The following is a 22199-nucleotide window of genomic DNA, read 5'->3' as shown; positions in this document are numbered from 1 at the left end:
CATCTTTTCTTTATAAATGTCAGAGAACAGGGCTGGAAAACACCTAGAAAGGTCCATCATATTCCTCCATAGCAGGCTGAATTGCAACCATCATACTTGCTTGTTAGATTTATCTCCATCGCTGTAGTTTTTTAAGGATCATCACAACTGTGTGCTTATTTTAGTGCTTTACTGTCTTAGCTTATCTCTTTGTTTGTAATATTCTATTTAGCTGATTCTCTTATCATAAAATTATCATGCTGACTCAAGTTTATCCATGTAATGAAATACTTTCTTGCTTAAGGTTGTACCAAATGCTTTATTAAAATTCATATAATCATATAATTAATATTTAGACTTGACATTAGGAGGCATTTCTTTACCAAGAGAGTGGTCAAACACTGGAACAGGTTTCCTAGAAAGGTGATCAATCCCCCAAGCCTGTCAGTGTTTCACAGGCATTTGGACAATGCCCTTAGCAACACGCTTTAACTTTTGGTCAGCCCTGAATTGGTCAGGCAGTTGGACTAGATGGTCATTGTAGGTCACTTCCAACTGAAATACTCTATTCTATAATGATATTTGGATTATAATAATATTATCATTATCTATAATGATTTCCAAATGTAATCATGGTAACGCATAATTTATTGTTTTTTAATTTCTCTTATTCAGACATACCATTTAGCCTGGTGCAACTTTATGTTTAGATGGAGGAGTTAGATCCATGAAGCGTGTATCTAAGCAACAACTGTTCCTGTTCTGTGATAACCTACCTTTCTCTCTCTTCCTCAGCTAACTCTGGGGATACTTGGAAGGTAGGAATTTTGCATTGAGATAATAACTGTGGTTACGATTCTTTTTCCCCTCAGGAGTCTCTTGTGCCTACTCCATTGCCAACACCCCAGGCCACACCACCACAAACACCACCGTCAGAAAAAGAATTGCCTCCAGTCAAAACTCCAGAGTCTTCTCTATCTCTTACAGAAATGAGTGGGGATGTTCGTAAACATGAAAAAATTAAAGAAACAGGTAGTGAAAATAATAATTGAAGTTTAGAAGTCGCAAATATGCTTTAATCTATTGCCTTTAATTTTCTTCTTCAAAGACACGTTATCTCTCAGGGTAAATATTCTTGAGGCTATAATTCAAGTGCGAACTCATGTAGTACAAAAATTATGGGCTAATTCATATAAAAAGCAAACATCTCCTTTTTGGTAACAGTTCTATTTTCAAACTTAATGCACATTTTTATGGTCTGTGTGATTTCTATGCCTCCCAGCCCCTCCACACTTTTTCACATCAGAAGAGTAGCTGTCTTTTGCTCCTTCCTGTGTTTCTAATGTTAATTAAGCCAAATTTACACTCTCCATGTAAAGCAGCTTAGTTTTTAAAATGCAGAGCAATCTTTATCCTTATTAAAGGAAATAAGCAATTGAGGTTTTATTCTAGCTCTTTCAGATGCCAACACTGCACTTAAAAGAAACTAATCTTAATATAGTCTTGTCTCCATAATTATCAAAAGGTGTCACAAACTTTACAAGGGCTTAGTGGAACTGACTGACTCGCTGTCTGAGATTTACTTCCTGCTTTCCTTTCTGATCTGAAATTTGGCTTCACCCATGCAGGAGCTGAGATTCCAGCTGCCAGTAGTCGTGTTGGGACACCTGTGGTTACCCCTGTCAATACGCCTCCTAGAACAACCACACCAAGCCCTCCTGCCTCAGAGTGTCTCTCCGAAGCTGCAAAAATGGAAAGGCCAAAGCCTCCAAACCCATGGGATGGTGCAGAACTTCCTCTGGAAGAAGAGAAACCCAGTCCTTTAACTGAAGAATCATTCCGTCCCAAGGCTGTGTGAGTTGAACAGGCTGCACAGTTTTCTCATTTCTTAAAAAAAAAAAGAATATATTATTTCTACAATATATTATTTTTTCAAAAAGTCAGTAGAGAAATTATTAATGTGTATATCAGGAGTCATTGAGATAAGCCAGGTTTCTTTTTTTTTTTTTTTAATCTTTTGACTTCTATTTTGGAGAAAAATGTGAAATCAGGACCTTTCTCAGAATTTATTGGTCCTTATTCATTTTCCTGTTGAACACTGTACTTGGTAAACTGTTATTATTATACCTGCCAGTAATAAATGTAGCAGCAATGAAACATTGTATTATTAGCTTTTTATTTTTTCTATTACCTCAGTGGGAATACACATGGTAAATTTTAGTTATAACCAGAAATTCATTAATAATGTAATTTAACCATGTTGATTCTCGGTCTGTTCTATGAAATGCTGTCTGTGCTCTTTCATTTGAAAAAACACTTGCAAATTAATTTATTTTCAGTATTCATTTAAGACTTTAGCCTATATTGTTCAGTGGATTTTGTTGTATTCAAAATGCATATTCTTACATTTTAGTGAGATGTCAGTGGCTAACGATGAGGAACCAGAGGCCTTGATTCTAGCATCGCAGCAGTCGGCAGCAAGGCCCTTCGAATCGCTTCCTTGCGACCCACAGGTTCCATCCCCTGTGCCTACAGTTAGTTCTGGGCAGTCCACACAGGAAAGCAGCCTTACCCTCACAGAAACAGAAACAGAAACTGCAGAGAGACCCATCTCAGAAGGGGAGGTGCTCTTCAGCTATGGACAGATGCTGGCTGCAGGAGGTAACTAACTCAACAAATTTGTGGAAATTAGAATTTGGATTTTTAAAATTTTTTAAATAAAATTCCTTTCCAGTCTAGTGAAGTAACATTTCATACATTTCCTGATAAACTGCAAGCATTAACCTGAGCAATTTCGGTTCATGGTTTTGGATTTGAGAGACCTCATTGCTCTTTTTCTTGTTTCAGAACAAAATGCTTCTGCTTACTAGTGAAAAAAAGATTAAATCTGCTGTTTTTTCATAATATCATTGGGACTGTCTTGCACAAGTACCATGTGGTACTAAGTACTAAGTTTGTATTGAAAGCAAAGTATAAGCGATTTTCTTAAAAAGTATAAGCGATTTCTTTAAGGAAGAAATTTTTTACAATGAGGGTGGTAAAACACTGGAACAGGTTGCCCAGAGAGGTAGTGGAGGCCCCATCCCTGGGAACATTCAAGGCCAGGTTGGATGGGGCTCTGAGCAATCTGATCTAGTTAGCAGTGTCCCTGCTCACTGCAGGGGGGTTGGACTAGATGACCACTAGTGGTCCCTTCCAACCCTAAACATTCTATGATTCTATGATTCTTGGAAGTTGAAAATGCGTCTTTATAATACACATCCGGTAGTAGGAATTTCCAGCTTTACTAAAGCACTGTGTTGCAATTATTAAAGAATGTGGCCTTGGCTTTCTTTCATATAACTCACATGTTTTTTAGTATTTGTAACTTAAAATATTTTTCAGCGTTAGCAGAAGGAGGACTGTCTCTTCCAAATCTCACTGAGAGCTTAACAAGTACTTTACAAGATGCCAACGAAATGGTAAGGAAATGTTTCACAAGGAAATGGTGTTAGTGTGGTATTCTGCCTTGAGCATCTTGGTAAATTGGATGTGCTTCAAGCATTTTCACTTATAAATGTTTTAAATTTACGCTTTTAAACTGTACAGTTACAAAGAATGTTAGAATTTAAGAGCTCCAGAGACAAAACACATTATACAAACTAATTTATATTAAAAAAAAGTTGAATTATTTATATACTTCTGTAGGTGAGAGATAGCTAACACGCATTTTCATCTCTTTATTGTTTTTAGCTTTAAGACATCTTAAACAGAATAGAACATTGTTATGCTCTGAGCTGTTTCCACTTTGAGCCATCTTTTAATTGCTTGTGTGCTTAAATTACTAAGGTAGGTTAGCTGGGGCTGGAGTTACTTAAAGCTGCTTAAAACTTCTAGTGTAGTTTCTTATTTGACATCTGCTTTAGTCCATTGTCCTGGAAGCCTCCCAGGTTAAGGTATTCTCCATTCCCTTTCTCTTTTAAGATGTTTCCTCAAATGCCTGAACTTTACCTCTCTGACTTTGTGTAATGCCTCTTGATAGGACATAGCTGTCACATAAATGATAGTACTGGGTAGAGTAATACTATGCTTAAACCAAACTGTTTTCTTTGTGGAAGGATAAAACAAAAATTGATAGTGAAATTTTAATAGTATTGATTGGAAGGGACCTTCAGAGGGATTTCTAAAATCTTCCTGGACTGCCTCCACAATGCTGCATGTCCAGATAGTTGAAATCTGCCATGAGGATGAAGACCTGCCATCATCAAGACCCCCTGTTAATGTTTTGTAGAAAATCTCCCCTTACTTTCTGTTGGTCAGGTGCTCTTGAGTAGAATGCCCTCCCTCTTGATTGAGATTGTAAAAGTTCCCTTTGTGGGCTTCCCTTTACATGCCTTCTCTGTCTGCCACACTTCCTCTCTTAAACTCTGTTATCAGGTGAACCTAAATTAAAGTTCTCTTCATCAGGTTAGAAAGCTTGCTCACTAAGATGTCCTTCCCTGTCTTTGTCAGCTGGATCGTAACTCCTTCCAATAGTCCTCCATCCTCAAACTATGTTCTCTGGCTGAGGAAGCTAAATCCTTGCTGGTGAGAGCAGCTCCACAGCCGGATTGTTGCTAGCAACCAGTATGTGTCAGGATTTAACTGTTTCCTTGAACTTCGAAGGCCTGAAGGACCTTGTTCTTCTCTGAGTATTGCAGTCTTACGTATCAGATAAAGACTGTGTATGTCTGTTGGTAAAAGGAGAAAACAGTGTATCAGTTTGCTTATTTTTAGATACCTAGGGTTTTATGACACAAGTTCTCAGCGTGGAAGCTGTAACAACTTCCTTTATAAAAGAAAAAAGGCTTAATTGTGAACTGAAGTAAGAATGATTCAAGTTCCTACAAAAAATCATGTTTTGGATCATATAGTATGCGGATTTTGTTTCTTTATTTTAGGATTATGATCCTCCCAGTGAAGGGCAAGTGGTGAGAAGACTGGATAAAGGCTATCACAAGGATCCTGTCCTGACTCTTTTAGCCAAATTAAATCAAGCTCCTGTTGTTGCACAAGAAGGAACGTACTACTTGGAGGTAACTTACAGTCCTTTTCCTTCCAATACAGTAGTTTTGACGTGATACTTTCTTACTCAAAAGTAGATAAAATATTTCAAGCTTATCCTTCCTGTTGGCTATAGAACAGGTTCATACACTTCATTCCCTGCTGGAAGTGATCCCACTTCTGTTGGCTATATTCTCATGTAAAACATCTTAAAAACACTGAAGGTTAAGTGTTGTTATAAACAAGTTAGCTGTACATAGTATTACACGTACCTAGTGTTCAAGGTCTGTATGTGACTGTTCCAGTGTACCAGATTTGTCCTGTCATTTTGAACACCAGGGAAGTTTTCTGTCACTTCAGCAATATGGGTGGTATGTTTAGCAGTACAAGTTCACTGCACTTAATAGCCATAGGAGTGTTTTGGGGGAGGTATGACAAATAACTCAGCAAATGTTTACATGCACTTTTGCACGTGCTGTTGATACTGATCTTGGAACAAAACCTCTAAATATTTATATTCAGTTGGCAGAAAAACCAGACTAACAGAAAAATAGAACTATCTGCATCACAAAGGACAAAAGTAATTTTTTGTCACACATCTAAGTATTTTCTGTGTGGAAAATAGTAGTTTGGACTGGGTGTCTATTCTAACTGACGTAGCTGGAGGAACATTTAAAGGAAGTGAACTGTGAATACTTCAATATGGTTCATGAACACCTTTATTTACGGCTTTTTGTGATTTTATTGATGCATATGCAGTTTCTTCCTTCTGTCTTGGGTCACTTTAGACTAAATAATTACTAGCTTCAGCCACCTCCTTAGCTGTTCCTTTGTCTGTCTTTATTTTACTTAATGAGATCTGGTGGATGGACTCAGTGAAAAGCTTTCTACAGTGTCAGCTCTGAGTCTGACTGTAATTGTAGTGACATTTTCTCATCAGCACTGCCAATTACAAATGCATCTCTAATTTGCTTTTTCCCTTTCCCATAGTCATGGACTGCTCAGTCTGTCCATACAAGACACTAATAAACTCCCCCCTGAGATTCTGGCAAGGTGTGTGCAAGCATACATTCTCATTTATAAGAGAAAGAATCCTAGATGTTACTAAGAATGTAGCCTTAGAATGATACCGTATACATTGTGTATGTATTCAGCCTGTTTTCCTGCATAAAGCAAGCTGTGTTTTCTCTGCAGCTTTGAAAGTCAGAATCCAGAGAACCACCCCTATTCTAAGTGCCATCTAAACCTACTTAAAAATTTAACTTTTTATATGACATGCTATACAACAGAGAGTATCAATAGCTTTTAGATGCTTCCAGTGTTACGAGGTCAGGCAGTTAACAATGGCCATATGTGTAACATTAAAGACTTCATGTGCTAAAAATATAACTTAGATTCTGGTCATGTTTGGATACCACTAACAAAGTGAGTGATGTTCTTTGGCTGTAAGTGATTCTTTTCTATCCAGTACTGATAAATGGAGATCTTGCTTTCAAAGCCAGTTAGGTGGTACCTCTTCAGTTTCAGTTTTCTTTATTCAATGCTAATAGTATAGACTTATGTATGCTGTAAGAGTTGATGTAGTTAGATAACAATGCCTGGGTTTGGAAGAAATGCATTGGGGCTTTTTATACCTGCTATTCTGATGTTGCTTTTCTATGTAGGATTCTGACAACAGTGTTGGGGAGCTCAGTGAAGGTCAAAGACCAAGGCTGACGAGAGCAGCAGAGAGAATCCTAATGGGACACTCAGTTTATATGGACCATCCAACTGCTCGGACTTCTGAGAACAGACCACACCAGGGTTTCCGTTCTCCATCACCAGGGCAGCTTGCCCAAATGGGAGGTAAGTGAGACTCTTACTTCTTTTCTGTGATATTTACGTTGATTCTGAGTTTTTTCTATAACACTATGTAAAATCCAGTATTAAAAATTTACAAGTGATTGCTGCAATGAAATGATTAGCATTCCTATTCTGAAAACTGCATTTAATTTAAGCTGTGTCTTCACTCTTCTTTGTAATATTCTACAATTTGAACAAAAATCATGCCGAGTACACACGTGCCTATAGAAAAGTTCATTGTAAAGTTTTTATTTTATTCTTTTAAGTAAAATTCAGTTCTCAAAAACACTTAGTTTGACTGTTCTTGAAGTCGGTTTCCATAGGGCAGGTATTAAGACCAGCAGTTCAAGCTACTTCTCTCTGTCCCCTTACACAGCACTCCTTCCCATTGTTTTTATCACTCCATCAAGGGGATACTGCAGTGTCTCATAATTGGTAATATATTTCAGTTTCATATATTCCTGTAACAATATGGAAGTTCTTTTTCTTTCCCAAAAGGGTAGCTGAGGTGCACACATAGTGGCTTGTACAAAGTACTGCAGGAAAATGTTGCTGTGGTAAAGCAGGGTAATTAATTTATTTCTTTTCAGTTGAAACTAGTGCTGTAACCACTAGACCATCCTTCCTCTCCCTTATCTTGTTATCCCAGTTTCTATATTGTTATCTGAAAATGTACTTTCATACTTCCTTAATTAAACTGCTGCAAGCTCGTAGAAACTCTTAGTTTTGTTGAGTGTGGTTTTAAATATGATTAAACTAAACGGAAATAATTATTAACCTGTTACAGCACAAATGTGATTGCACTGATTCATCAAAAGTTGTGTAAACTAAAGTGATCAAACAGCTGGTTTTCTGTCCTTTTAATTTTCACATTTATGAATTTGACAAGAGACGCATGTCTCTCATTATCAGCCCTTGACCAGTAGGAAGTGGATTGAAATTGAATGTGTTCAACATGTGGCAAAAATTATCTCGGAGAAATAAGAGTATTTGTTTAGTTTTGAACTGATTCACATCTGAACTGGTTAAACAGAGAGTAAGCTTTTTAAGGTTACCTACCGTTTTGGACCAGCTACACCACTGTCAGCCTTGAAAATACATTCTGGTATTTACACATTATTACATATTATTTATAGGAAAATATATTGCATATATTACGTATTATCAAACTTTTATTTGAAAGAGGTGGTTCAACAAAGCCAAGTGCTGGGTTCTGCACTTGAGTCTCAACAACCCCATGCAACACTGCAGGTGTGGGGAAGAGTGGCTGGAAAGCTGCCTGGCATAAAAGGACCTGGGAGTGTTGGTCGACAGGCAGCAGTGTGCCCAGGTGGCCAAGAGGGCAAACAGCATCCTGGCTTGTATCAGGACTAGTGTGGCCAGCAGGAGCAGGGCAGTGATGGTGCCCCTGTCCTGTGCACTGTGAGGCCGCCCCTCGAATGCTGGGTTCAGTGTTGGGCCCCTCACTCCCAGAAGGACATGGAGGGGCTGGAGCATGTCTAGAGAAGGGCAATGAAGCTGATGAGGGGTCTGGAGCCCAAGGCTGATGGGGAATGGCTGAGCGCACTAGGGGGTGTTCAGCCTGGAGAAGAGGAGGCTGAGGGGAGACCTTATTGCTCTCTACAGCTGCCTGATAGGAGGGGGGGAGGCAGAGGGGGGTCGGTCTCTGCTCCCAGGTAATGGGCGATAGGACAAGATGGCCTCAAGTTTTGCCAAGGGAGGTTTCGATTGGACATTAGAAAAAATTTCTTCATGGTAAGGGTTGTCATGCACTGGAAGGTGCTGCCCAGTGAAGTGGTTGAGTCCCCCATCTCTGGAGGGATTTAAAAGCCGGGCAGACAAGGTGCTTAGGGACATGGCTTAGTGGTGGACTTGGCAGTGTAAGGTTTATGGTTGGACTTGATGATCTTAAAGGTCTTTTCCAACCTAAATGATTCTATGATTCTCTTAATGTTGTTTGGACATTTGTTACCTTAGGCTCCCTGGCAAAGGGCTAGCTAATGCTACTGTCCCTTTCTCCAAGTCACTTGTTTAACACTGTATTGATAGAGTATTGTTGTCAGCATTAAGAACACTGTGATGTGAGAATAAATTGGTGATCTAGATCAATCTGCTCTAAGTCTCTGATAATGCTCAGGACCATGTAGAGAGTTAGAAGATGCAAGTTAATGGGAGGACCTGTCTACTAGGGATATTTCCTTCTTACCCAGACTGGCCATAGCTTTATCTGGCTATTTGTATCTTGTCTGTACCTATTTTTTAAATTTATTTAATTTAATTTCAGATGCCCTTTGTCTGTCCCGTAGCTATCTAACACTTTTCAAAACCAGCTCCTGCATGTGATGATAATCTAGAAGCAGTGTGCTTCTCTTTTATTTTTTTTATGCTCATCCCTCTAAACCTTGTAGTATTGTTTCTGTTGTAGGTTTGGTTGTTTTTTTTTTTTAAGAGAGGCAAGTGCCCTGGACTAACTGCCACTGGGAAATGCCCTGTCTAGAAGCAGTGTGCTTCTCTTTTATTTTTTTTTTATACTCATCCCTCTAAATCTATTGTTTCTGTTGTAGGTTTGGTTTGGGTCTAGAAGCAGTGTGCTTCTCTTTTATTTTTTTTATGCTCATCCCTCTAAACCTTGTAGTATTGTTTCTGTTGTAGGTTTGGTTGTTTTTTTTTTTTAAGAGAGGCAAGTGCCCTGGACTAACTGCCACTGGGAAATGCCCTGTGCTTTTACAATAATCTGTAATAATCCCAGACTGAGTTTTGTTGCATTCTAATGATTTTTAACTTAGCTTCCCTCCCTCCACACCTCTGAACACACAGCGCAGTATTCATTGACATTGCTAAGGAAACAACATGGTATAAAAGCTAGGATCTACTTTCAAGACAATCATATCAGGAGGGAACAGAAAATCTTGCTTCCAAGTCCCTTTGATAGTGATGGTATAAAAGCTAGGATCTACTTTCAAGACAAGAGTGTTTTCATATCAGGAGAGAACAGAAAATCTTGCTTCCAAGTCCCTTCGATAGTAAAATCAACACTGAATAGGAAAAAATCTGTTTGGGGGTGGGGGGTGGAGCGTAGGGGGGAAGGAATGATCTGTGATTGTTTCCGCTTTTCTTCCAAATCTTTTGCATCCATCCACTGGTATGTGAGATTGCATGTCCTTCAGTCTATTGCAAGTCAGGACTAAGAGCTATTTCCTGATAGCCACAACAATTACAATGCAAGTCCATCATTTAATTTGATAATTATTTTTAGGGGTAAAATTAAATAATTGGTACACCAATGGATGTAAAAGTTCATATATTTCAGGGTGTAGATCTCTGTACATATAACCTTGCAGTGGATACTCAGTTTCTCTGCCAGAATAAGTCACTCACAGATATGTCTGTAAGAATTCTGAGGATTTGTGTCTATGTGTATCTTCAGTTTTGTGACCAGTTTTTATTTGCATTGTGGAAACATTATGTCTATTTATAGGCTGGAGCAGGTGTTGCTTATGTAGGTATACAACAGCATCTTGATGATCAGTCTTTCACTTATAAATCCTTGTTTTCAGTGCTGAAAGTCATGGATATAAAAACCAACATGCAAATGAAGTGTGGCGCATGTAGTCTTAAAGAGGACAATAATTACAGTTAATTAAGCAATGATTATAGTTAATTAGGCTTAAAATTCATTCTTTGGCTCTGTATGATAGCAGAAGGCTAAAGTTAGTTCATGAGCTGTCAGTACATTTTTCATAAAGATGCTTTACACACTTGCAAGCTGCAAATGCATGATAAATGCTGGATTATATAGCAAATTATCCCTTTAAAAAAGGCTATATACAGGTTTCTTCATTCACACAATAGTGAAATATTTTCATGAAGAAGCCTTTCCAGTCTCTTTCCAATGTGTGATAAAGCTCAAAGCATATAATGGTATGATGAACTGTACAGCTTCGAAGCAATCACAAATGCTTGCCTTGTTAGAAATCTACAGATGATAAAACTGATTTATTTTTTTCAATCTCCACAGGCATGTATTTCTTATTTCATTTTTTCCCCCAAGAACAATTTAGGATATACAATGAGCCATGTAAGGAGGAAGTAATTCTTTTTAACATTGCATGTCCCATTGCTGAATCTTGAAAGGCTCCACATCCTGCCATGTGAGTTGACCAGGAGGTTATTAGTCCAGCTCATCAAGGAATTTTTTTCTCTTTATTTTTCTTTCTCAGCAGAAATTCTTGGAGATGCAGATACAAGTCATGGTCCAATGCTTATGGCCGAACTGGAATCGCAACCAGTTTCAAATCCAGTTCTGCAAGCAGCCCAACCAAGCTGCAGAGTGACATCTCTCTCAGACGATCTGTCCCAGGTAAACTCAAAAGATCTTTTCTATGACTAGTCAAAAAGTGCAAACTGAATCATAAGAAAATAATTTTTCCTTTTTCACCGTGGTGACTGACATCACAGAACCAGTGCATTTAAAGTGACACAATCAGCTGAGAAACTGAAGTCAGAAGTACACGTGTGTAATAAAAATGATCGTGTTTACTGTGACGGAATCCTTACAGTACGCTTTCTGGAGGCTCAGAACCTTCTCTCTTACCTTTTCTGCACTTCTCCACAACTCCACTGGTCTCACAGGATCTAATGCTATACATACTCGGTTCAGATGGGGCATTCCAATGTTTTAGGGACACAGTGCTTCACAGAAGACCAACATGATGGATATATGGGAGAGGAAGTGACAATAAGCGTTTGGCCTCACCAGTTGTAACCCACAGATTCATCTTTCAGGAGCTTCACTTTGTCCTCATAGGGGCAGGGTTGGAAAGGCAGTAATGATGATGTACCTCAGAATACTTGAAGGTAGAGGAAGAGCCTATTGATCTCTGCTTGAAACCTATAGAGTGAATCCATTGCTACTTTATTAGTATGTGCTGTTACCTAGAGATGATGGTTTACTCACTAACTAAAGATAAATTCAAATAGCGAGTGGCAAAAGCTAAAAATGAGGTGGCAGATTGCTCTTTAATTGGTTAAGCTTCACAGTGTGTTTGAAAGTAATAATATACTTACCATGGTTGCTATGTTCCTGGATGCATTCTGTCCTTCCCTGATGCTCTATGTTAAAAATAACCTGAAGTATCTTAATATTGACCTATCTTTGGTTTTGTGTTTTTGAGCCTTGATGTGTATCATGCTGTTGGGTTCTGAGCAGTTCTTAAACATGTCATCTGAAGTGATGTGTTGCATCTTCAAAGAGGATTTGAAATGTTATACCTCTTCCACTTTGAGAACACCAGAACATATTATTTTTTTTAATGTTTGTTCACAGGCAAGACTGGATTTTCTTAAACCGCTGTGTCTGTTGGTGTGAAGCTCATATCCTTGTTACCGTTTCACTAGCCAAAAGTAAAAGGGACAGAGAGAGTAAAACATGTTTCCTCTTTTAGTGCCATTAGCTGTGATAAAGGACCCAGTGATGCCTGCATCTCATGCTCTGGAGAATTAGCTGTTGGGGTTAGGATTGATTTTTTGTTTGCCTGGGCAATGGCAAATGATAATGTACCATGTGCAAGGTTACCCATGTACATAGTCTTACCTATGCAAGAAATGTAAGGTGATCTGACATAATATCTTTCATAGAATAATATATAACTATTTGTAGAAACATTTTGTTACATCTGAACCCATAGTGTGGGGTTTTTTGCCTGCTGGCATAAAAAACTTACCCTCCCTCCAAAGCAATCAAACAAACCCCTGAACTTTGTGTGGTTTTGTTTGTTTTGTTTTTTTCCCCCAAACAAAATGATCTCTTCCTGTACATGGGTGTTCCTGATGGAAGACTCTCAATCACTGTTTCTCATGGGCTAATTTTTTTGCTTTTCTGTGATGTGACCATGCCTACTAGCAATAACCACTGTAAACATCTGGCCAGGATGTGGCAAAGCCATTCTCCATAAGATCCTCCATTAGATCTGTACATCCTTCTCTGAAAAAAAAAAAAATCCCTGTACCAGATGATTTGAAATCTTGTTTTGACAGCATCTATCTGCCGTGTAACAATGATGAACCTTTCCCCTAGTTTCAATTAGGGATGGCATCTGTTTTCAGATCTTCGGCTGGATCTGCTTTGTCACCTGCCTGTAGAAAACAGATTTTCTGGTAACATAATATCAGCTAAGAGAGGAAGAGATACTTGGGCTTTTAGAATGATTCATTCTATGCAATGTTTAAGGCAATAATAACTTTGAACTTAAAAGATGTCCTCCTAAGTTAGTCACTGACTCTCACATCAGTTGTTTCACATCTTGTTTTTCATCTCTAGGCAGTGTTTGCCTTAATTGAAATGAAACTGTATTGGCTATATATGAAGCAAGAAGACCAATCTATTTAGGAGCAAACCTAGGCTTTTCATGGTGTTTGCTGAGAAACCTGAGAAAATACACTGTATTTCAGATGGTGTCCAGCTGGGCCTTGGGCTTGGTAGAGCTTCGTTCTGATTTAACTGGGAGCGATCCTCCGGGATGGTAGGGTTTGTTATGGCAGAGCTCGGGTGGCTTCTGTAATCTGTCTGAACAGGATCCTCATTTCAGGCAGGCTGCGGGCAGTGATGTGGAGCTGCCATATACCTACCACTTGTTTGCTCCCTGCCACCGGTGATAACAGATTTTGTAGATTTTGACCAACAGAAAGAGCGTTGTCTTTTCACGTAGGGCAGGAGCAAATGCCTTTTAGTCATGAAGAGTGAAGTCTGTGTGGTCACTCACTCCAAAACAAATCGCTTAAATCATACAGGAATTTTCTTATCTACCCAAATTCCTTGGCTTCTCCTCCATTTCTGGCATTGGATTTTTTTTGAGATTTATATATGCTTTTAGCCACTGTTAGACAGAATGCCAGACTAAATGCATCTTCAGTCTGACCCTTTCTGTCCATTCTTGTGCAACGATACATGAATTGACTGTTATTTGTGGCCACTTTGCCCCTGTGCTCTTAGCTCTAAGAAGCAAGAGGATGACTAGGAGGAAGCTGGGCTTTTCCTATTCTAGATAAATCATTTTGACCATGGGAGGCAGATGAACATTGAAGTCATATTTGTGTGGCTAAACATTTCAAAGATGGTAAATCTAAATCATTTGAAGTCCCAAATGCATTGCTAAAACCTTAGAAAATCAGTTGGTTGCAAAATATTTTCATAATGTTCTTAAATAAGTATGAATGTTTTTATACAATCAACATTTTTTAAGTGGGATTGTCACTTTGGTATTCTCATTAGCTTTCATTTTTAGTATTTCAAAAGATGTGTTTTTTTAATCTTCAGGAATGTGTAATTGTAGGTTATGAATCTATGTGTTATCTCCACTTCTGTTTGCACCTCAGTTCAGTTTAAACTGGTTTTTGGTTTGTCTTACACTTCAAATAGACTCATGAATACGCTGTTACACTGCATACATTTAATGTTCTATAACATTGGTGGCCTTTGATCACATTTCCATGAGACCTTCTTGCTTTCAGAAAATCACCTCAGCTCTTTCTTGTCTTGTCAGCTTTAAACGATGGTTGAGTTGGTCAGCATGATGGATGAGTTGGTCAGCGTCACGGTGTGTAGGGGTGCCCGAGTTAGTGCCAGTCCTAACTGGTCTATCCATACAGTGCCTTGTGGAGATGCTAGCTTGATCTCAAATGCATGTATATTCACTTTTGTCAGCTTCCGCTCATCACTGTGCTGATGAGGTTGTATTGGTGCTTGCTAGAGGTGACATCCTATCTGCTACTCTAGCCCTCTCAATGCTTTGTTTACTGGCGAGTGTAAACAAGTCCATGGAGCCATTGAGGAAAAGACAGTGACTTAATGGCTTATCTTTTTGTTCCTCCTGGTTTTTGCAACACTGGCTGAAATGATCGTTAAGTAAATAAGAAGCAATATCATTACTGTTGAGATTCCTGTTACCGTAGGAGACAGTTGTTAGATGAAAGAAATGGGAAGCCCTGATTAGGTAGTTGGCACCATGCTTATTGTTTGCTAGACATAAAAATTTTCTTCTTTTCATCTATATTTTTGGCTGTTTGTTTCACTTGTGGCCTCCACAGGAGTGGAAGGTTTCTCTTACAGAACTGAAGCATACTTTCCTTTTCTTCCTTCTTTGCTTTTGGGGAGCAAAATACCACTGGTACTTTTGTCATCAGGTTTAGCAAGAGAATACCCGTGCCGTGGCTTCTCAGGGCACGTAATTTTTCCAGAAGTCATACAGCAATTCTGCCTGTAGGCTCCAAATGCTGTGGGATATGCAAACATTTATGATCTTTCTCGTGTTCCTCTTTCCTTAAGAATCTTCATTTAAAAACTTACATTCATCTATGGAATCAGCAGAATAACTGATGAAATCGAAATTGTCTGTCTTAGAGAATACTTAAGTTTTCTAGGACTATGACTCTGTGTTTTGCACTTCTTATGTTTCCTGTCTGCATGGAGTGGAATGTCCTTGGGCCACAATTCCTGTTCCAGTTACCACATAACAAGCATACTTGACAAATACTATGTCTCCCTTTTTAATACACAGAGCATTTGTTGCTTCTAAGAAACTGCTTTCCTGTAGGCATTGTGGCAGACCTAGGTCCTTGGACAAGCATTTCAGGGATGAGTGGAAAATCATTTTAAGAATATGGTCAAGGAAATAAATTTTATACTAGGCATGGGTTTTCCAACCTGTGTGCTGAAATTTCTGTTTTAATTTTCCCTTTCAACTTTCTCTTTTTACTCAGGGGGACAATACCTGGGGGGAAGTCCTGAGTATTGAAGAAAGCCAGAGAAATCTTATGTTCTTTCTGCCACATGCTTTGAGTAGAAATTGAGGGTCTCCTGTGTCTTTTCTAGAGGAAATAACATTGCAATAGGCTAATTCAGATCTGAATTCTTTTGAAGTCAAAAGGAAGGAGAACAAGTGCATATCCTTTAATGAATCTTTAAAAATCTCTCTGGATGTTTCTTGAAGTTCCGTATAATTTTACCGTGCTTTTACATCAAAAGTCAGATTTGTAATATGATTTTAATGTATGATACATAGGAGGAAAGCCGAGGAGCTGCACAAGTTGAGACTGTGAGACCCCGAGTTATTCATGTGAGACGGAAGTCTGAAGAGATGCAACAAGAAGGTAAATCAATGTCAATAAGCAAACATAGTTCTTTAACTGAAAGCACATCACTGTTAAATGTTGTATACTGATGTATAATGAAGTTCTAATTCTTTTAAATTTGGTTTTCATTACCTTCAACTTCCCCAAATTTCCAATTGTTTATATATAGTGTGTATAAATCTGTGTACATAGTTATGGTATAGTTGGGGTGCACTGAAAGGATTGGAAATGTATCTGTATGTAAGTCATCAGACTCCTTGCAATTCAGTATTTATTTAATTTTTTATTTGCCAAGAGCATTACAATGTGCATATTATGTAGTCAACTGAATCTTAATTGCTTTATAGAACCCTGTTCAGCAAACAAAATATCCATGGTGTTGTGATAGATGGCTGTGGTTCATCCGCCTGAGAAAACACAGGGGCGGTAGAGGAGAGCTGAGAGATAATACCAAGTTAAGATCATGAAAGTGGCAGGGGGGGGGAAGATATTTTCAGTGTTAAAATGGCCTGGTTTGACATGGGCTTCAAGCTAGCATGTAACAGAGAGTTCCTTTCGTGAAGGACACCTTGTATTATCTATGCATAGCCACACTATTTTTGGAGATTACTTAACAGTGTTTATTAAAAGTGTTAAGGAAGTTGCATGAGAGGGAGAGAATGTTTTTTATTTATTGTAGTTCAAGTCAGTGTTGGAATAACATAAACTGTGCATATTACTGCCTTATTTAATTGTTTTAGGAGATAATAAGTTTGTGGAGGTGGTAGAGTAAGATATGTAGTAGTTTTAATCTTACTTGCTAAGAACTGGAATCTAAAAACCTGCATGTCTACGATATGTGAAATTGTAATTGCTCCACCCTCGTATAGATAAATTCTTCCTTCAAGCCCTTTTAGAAATAATTATTTGAACTTCTTCCATTCAGGTTTTTTAAAACATCTTATCAAATTATAATTCTGATGGAATTACTCTGCTTCAGATATTTATAAGTGGTAAGCCCTAGGCCAATGTTGTTGGTCATGGGACTTGGAAACTAATTTCAAAACCATGGTTTACATATTAAGAAAGTTATGAATAATGTAAAACTTAGCTTCTATGGACAACTAGTGGAAAAGCTTACCGAACTGAAGTGGCATACCGTAGTGCATTTATATGATTTGTTGTAGAGACATTTATCACGTGTTTTAAAACTGGGTAAATAAAGAGTTAATTTATTAAAAAATGAGGGTTAACTCTTTTATTTAACAGTGGTGGAAAATATTGCAATGACTTTTTCTAATAGGAGGAACTATGTTTTTCCTCTGGTGTTCAGAAAATCCAAATTGCCTAAGGAAAGTGAATTTCCAGTAAGTTGAGTATGACCTCTAAATCGCCAAAAAGGAAATTATGTGGCAGGTCTCCCTTTCAGGATCAACCCGTTCCCAACTTTAAAAGCAGTTTTCCTTAATAGCGGTTATAGGAATATTCCTTTTATTCTTCTTCTTCCCAACACTTGCACCAGGGAGGAGGAAAAGGGGGGATAGTCTTCCTAACACAGTACTTCATGCTTTTGCACCTCAGCTTGGTCTTAAAAGTGTTAACAAGACAGCACTTCCAGCCTGTATTTTTGAGTAGGGTGTTGGAGAGGGCTGGAAATGGAGTAAAATATTTTTTATCAAATCTCTTGTTTTCTGGAATATTTATCTTTAAAAAAACCTAATTTACCTTATACTGTAATACAAGGTATTTGGGCACAGTCTATGTCTCAGTGTCAGATGAAAATGTTTGACCACGAGATGGCAGTAGTCAATTTTCTTTAAGAGGAACAAAAAAAGAGATGATTTATATACCAGGATAATTTAAATCTCATTCAAAGTATACATATTTAATGAGCCAATAAAAATCTAGAGGATTTGCAAATGGAAACAACTGTCTGTCAGTTTTAACCAGAAGGTCTTGTCTCTATAAGCTTCACCACAGCAACTTAATCAGTCAAAAAGTTGAGGGTAAAAATTAATAAGAATCATTTGAGAGAAAAATGAAAACTTGCAACATGATAAGTATATATGGGTTTAAGTAAATACAACATTTTAAAATTAAGCACATCTGTTACTGTAAGTTCAAAGCACTCTGTTTATAAAAACTTCATGTCAAATGGTTGCCTTTACTGAGCTAGCAAGGGACAATGAGTACTGGCCTGAAAATGGAGAAGCATTTCAGAGGCAGGACCATTTAGGTATTTTTTCAGAGTTGAAAGGGTAAGTGGTTGTATTGGTATTAGAGCTTAGAAAATCTGGAGCCCTGAAATGAAGTGTGAATTCAGGCTGTTGGGAGAAAAGGGAAATTGTTTTAGACTTAAGAGTTGGATGTAAAAAATGCTTTTTTTATTTAATTGATAAATACATGACAAGATTTGATTCATCTTTTGTCTGCGGTCATAAATATATATACGATAGAGCATTCTTTTGTTGTTGAAAAAATTTTTGTGGTCTACAGAGAACATGTGTTTTTACTGAAAGTAAGTTGATTGATGTCTTCTAATGAAAGACGAAGTTCAGTAGGACTGTTACAATATCATGCCTGAAAGGGTAGTGTCTCCTGAAAGTTACAACTGAAAATAAAGTCTGAATGTATTATTAATTGAAATGTGTGCCTTCTCTAGACATAGCGGAGACAGTGGTTTGAAAACATATATTTGCAGTATATAATATACATGCATATATATTTTTGGCTTTATCATACCCTTTAATCTTTGTACCATTCTTTCATATATCTTCATAAATTTAATAAGATAATAATTGTTGTGGTTGGTGAATGCGCATACTTCCAGAACACAAGCATTTTCAGGCTTACATTAACACGATTCAGAATTTTTAAATGAAAATGAAAGAACAGGTGGCAATGCTTGCCTGCAGAGTGTTTTTAAACTTTAATATGAGCAGCTCAGAACCAAGAGGTAGATGTATCTTCACCTAATTATTTTTCTACAGCACAGACTCTCAAAACGTGACCTAGAGAGCGCAGCTTCATGGTAGTAATTCCTTTTTATATCCAGCTAGTGAATTATATTCAGGCAGCCATAAGTACATGGGAAAGTAATGTTGGGACACTAAGCAATTGGCTTTGTTGCCACAGAGAGATTGCACAATTGCTTGTGGGAAGAGATGATCTGTGCAATAAATTAATAAGAGGGTAAGAAGTCCTTAAAACAATCTGTATGAAAAATAAAGCTTCTAGAGTCCCTGTTAGGTATTGAAGATGGGCTAGTTCTGTGTTAACACTGACATTATGCTGTATTGAAAACTGTAATATTGAAAATACGGATATAACTAAATACTTCTTCACCTCTTTTCTTTAGCCAGACATTGCTCTGAGTTAGATTGTGGGTTATTTTTTTCTTAAAACTATTGTGGCATGAAGCAAATCTCTAACAGATGCTTCAAGGAAGGAAGGAGATTAGGATAAGGCTAAAGGTCTTTATTTTTTTTCTTGGAACTGGAACTGTTTTGGTCGAACTCCTAACAACTATTCTACTGAAAGTTTACTTTCTCCTTAATATCCTGCTGTTTCTTTTTTTGGACTAAAGGCTTTTGCTAAAGACCATCCATACCACCCTGAAAATAGCAGCTGGTGAAGCAAAACAGAGCTATTCTTTCATGCTGTAGATAGTACCCCCACAACCTGAGAGGTAGGAATGGTTTGTGTAGCCTTTGTTGCTCCTTGAATTTGATTCATTTCTGAGAGAAGATCTTGGAAATTGAAGTTGTGAAATCAATTAGCTATAATTACGGCATTTTTCAAGAAAATGTCCTGTTAGAGGTTTATGTAAGTTTTTCAGTGCTTCTTCAGAACTCTTATTTCTGGTATATTTTGACTCTGGTTTTCCTATACCGTTACCTTCCCGTGCTATCAGATGGCTCATTGACATAATTCAGTTAATATATTTTACATTTGCACAAGTTAGGAAATGCAAAGCTGCGCTTCCCACAGACACTGTGTCTTTTCTGTAAGAGGTCATTAGCTTTTAGGTGCTCCAAGTGGTTAGAAAGACCATTTCTCAAAGAGTTTTCGTTTGCTTTTTCTGCACATGTGACCATAGCAGTTACATGATAGCCCATACATAAGAAAACATGCATCTGAGTTATAATGCATTTTGCATATTATCCCCGTACAAAATCCTCAGTAGCCACACTTGAGAGTTTCTAGTTTGAATTACTGTAAGTCAATATTTAGCTGTGTTCCAGTACATTTGGAACAGGAGTTTTGAATTTCTTGGCTTTTGTAAATATTATTTATCTGTTAAGAAGTGCCATTTATATCTATGGTTGCTTCTTTTCCCACTGAGTTACTTCAGTTATTTTTCAGACAAAATGTTAAAACAGAAGTTTGATTTTTCATAGCTTAAGATGAAGTCTTGCATAGAATTGTTATTGTAGACAATGATGTCCTTCTGCTGTGGGTGTGCTTTGCTGCTTCAAGTTAGGGTCCTGGGAAACCAAGCACCAGGAACTTTGGTGGGTTTCATGTGACTGTGCACATCCTTGGACTCATTCCCAAGAGATCCCTTTCTGGGAAATGATACTCCGGTTTCCTAGACCTGTCATTTCTTCCCCTCGCTTATTTGTGCAAAATGTGTGAACAACAGGAACTTCTAGCAGGTGAAGCACAAATCTCCTGGTACGGTTTTTAGACTCCTAGAATGCCATTTGATTTTTTTTGAGGCATCTAAATGAATTGAAATTCAAATAATCATATTAAAAAAACAAAAAAAACCCCCGGTTTATACTTAAAGAAAACTGTACCAAGCCAACTCATGCTGCCTTGCAGTCTGAGGATTTCCTACCAACTGGCATGCTTGGGTAAAAGTCCTTCTCCTCTGGAGTTCCACGCCACATATCACCTGGCCCTTTTCTTACGGATCTACATGCACTAGGTTTTTTGCTCACTTGGCAATTTTCTTCAACTTCTAAGAGGTTTAGAGTTAGTTCTCCTCTTACTGCCTGCCTCCTTAAATGGCACAGAGGGATACAGTGCTCTCTCACTCCTGCAGTATTGTCAAGGCATTTCTCTGCCCTCGTGCTGAGCCTTTTGCTGTGGGAGGTATATATATACACATATGTAAAACTTCCCCTTTTAGTCTTCCCTTGGTGCCTCTACAGATGATGCTTTACACCCATCGTGAAATCTGCACAGCTTTGTGTATCTTCAAGTTTCCCTTGTACAGCTCTCATGAGAATCAGCTGCTGCTCCATGCTGGATGTGGGTACGATTAATTTTTGGAGGGAAGGTATTTTGCACTTTTCATGCAGTAAAAAGAATAAAGCAGGAAAACTTCCAGTGTGGGCTTAAGGAATGTTTCTGCTCTGAAGTTTTAATTTCAGGAGGCGAGGCTGCCATCTGTAGCCTCATTACTTCAGCAGGTGAAAGCAGTGACAGTTGCACCTTTCTCCTTTTTGATCAGATCTTTGCATTTAAAGTACACTGATTTTGCTGAGGTTCAGGGTGTATTCCTGTACCAAGTCCTTCCTCTGGTCTGTACACAGCAGCAGGGATTTTCACTGCAATTCCAGCACCTGTTGGGTTTTTTCTGCGGAAAGGGAAGGAAAAAGTTATTCAGACTGACATGATCACTACTTGAAGGATTACTTCCTATGGAGACTGTCAAATACTTGGATTTTTACTTGTGTTTTTTCAGGTTTACTGGGGCTCGAGGTAAATATCTAGAAATCTCATCTGGTACCCTCTTCAAGGCTAGATTTTAAAGGATTGCAAGTGATCTAATCTGCCTGGCTTTTAAACTCCTCCAGGGATGGGACCTGGGATAAGAGACCAACACCCACCTCACTAAAACCTCCTGTCAGGCAGTTGTAGGGAGCAATAAGGTCTCCCCTCAGCCTCCTCTGCTCCAGGCTGAACACCCTCAGCTCCCCCAGCCACTCCCCAGCAGCCTGGGGCTCCAGACCCCTCCCCAGCTCCGGTGCCCTTCTCTGGACACGCTCCAGCCCCTCCATGTCCTTCTGGGCGTGAGGGGCCCAAACCTGACCCCAGCATTCGAGGGGTGGCCTCCCCAGTGACCAGGACAGGGGCATCATCACTGCCGTGCTCCTGCTGACCACACTAGTCCTGATACGAGCCAGGATGCTGTTTGCCCTCTTGGCCAGCTGGGCACACTGCTGGCTCATATTCAGCTGCCTATTGACCAACACCCCCAGGTCCTTTTCTACTGGGCAGCTTTCCAGCCGCTCTTC

At 38.5% G+C, this 22199-nt stretch overlaps 1 protein-coding gene across 1 annotated transcript in view; it reads left to right on the top strand.

Annotated features, from left to right (window-relative positions):
- The window catches only part of KIAA0586 (KIAA0586 ortholog), an 81842-nt gene that overhangs the window by 40312 nt on the left and 19331 nt on the right, over positions 1-22199 (top strand). The window contains exons 23-30 of the mRNA XM_035894345.1: positions 852-1011; positions 1608-1833; positions 2393-2640; positions 3364-3440; positions 4899-5033; positions 6666-6846; positions 11064-11203; positions 15903-15990. Coding sequence (XP_035750238.1) covers positions 852-1011; positions 1608-1833; positions 2393-2640; positions 3364-3440; positions 4899-5033; positions 6666-6846; positions 11064-11203; positions 15903-15990 — 1255 coding nt within the window. The remainder of the gene's footprint in view (positions 1-851; positions 1012-1607; positions 1834-2392; positions 2641-3363; positions 3441-4898; positions 5034-6665; positions 6847-11063; positions 11204-15902; positions 15991-22199) is intronic.

The sequence above is a fragment of the Egretta garzetta genome, unplaced genomic scaffold, assembly GCF_000687185.1.
Source record: "Egretta garzetta isolate BGI_Z169 unplaced genomic scaffold, ASM68718v1 scaffold485, whole genome shotgun sequence".
Taxonomy (NCBI): domain Eukaryota; kingdom Metazoa; phylum Chordata; class Aves; order Pelecaniformes; family Ardeidae; genus Egretta; species Egretta garzetta.
The sequence above is the reverse complement of the archived record's forward strand: the minus strand, read 5'-3'. Positions and strand labels throughout refer to the sequence as shown.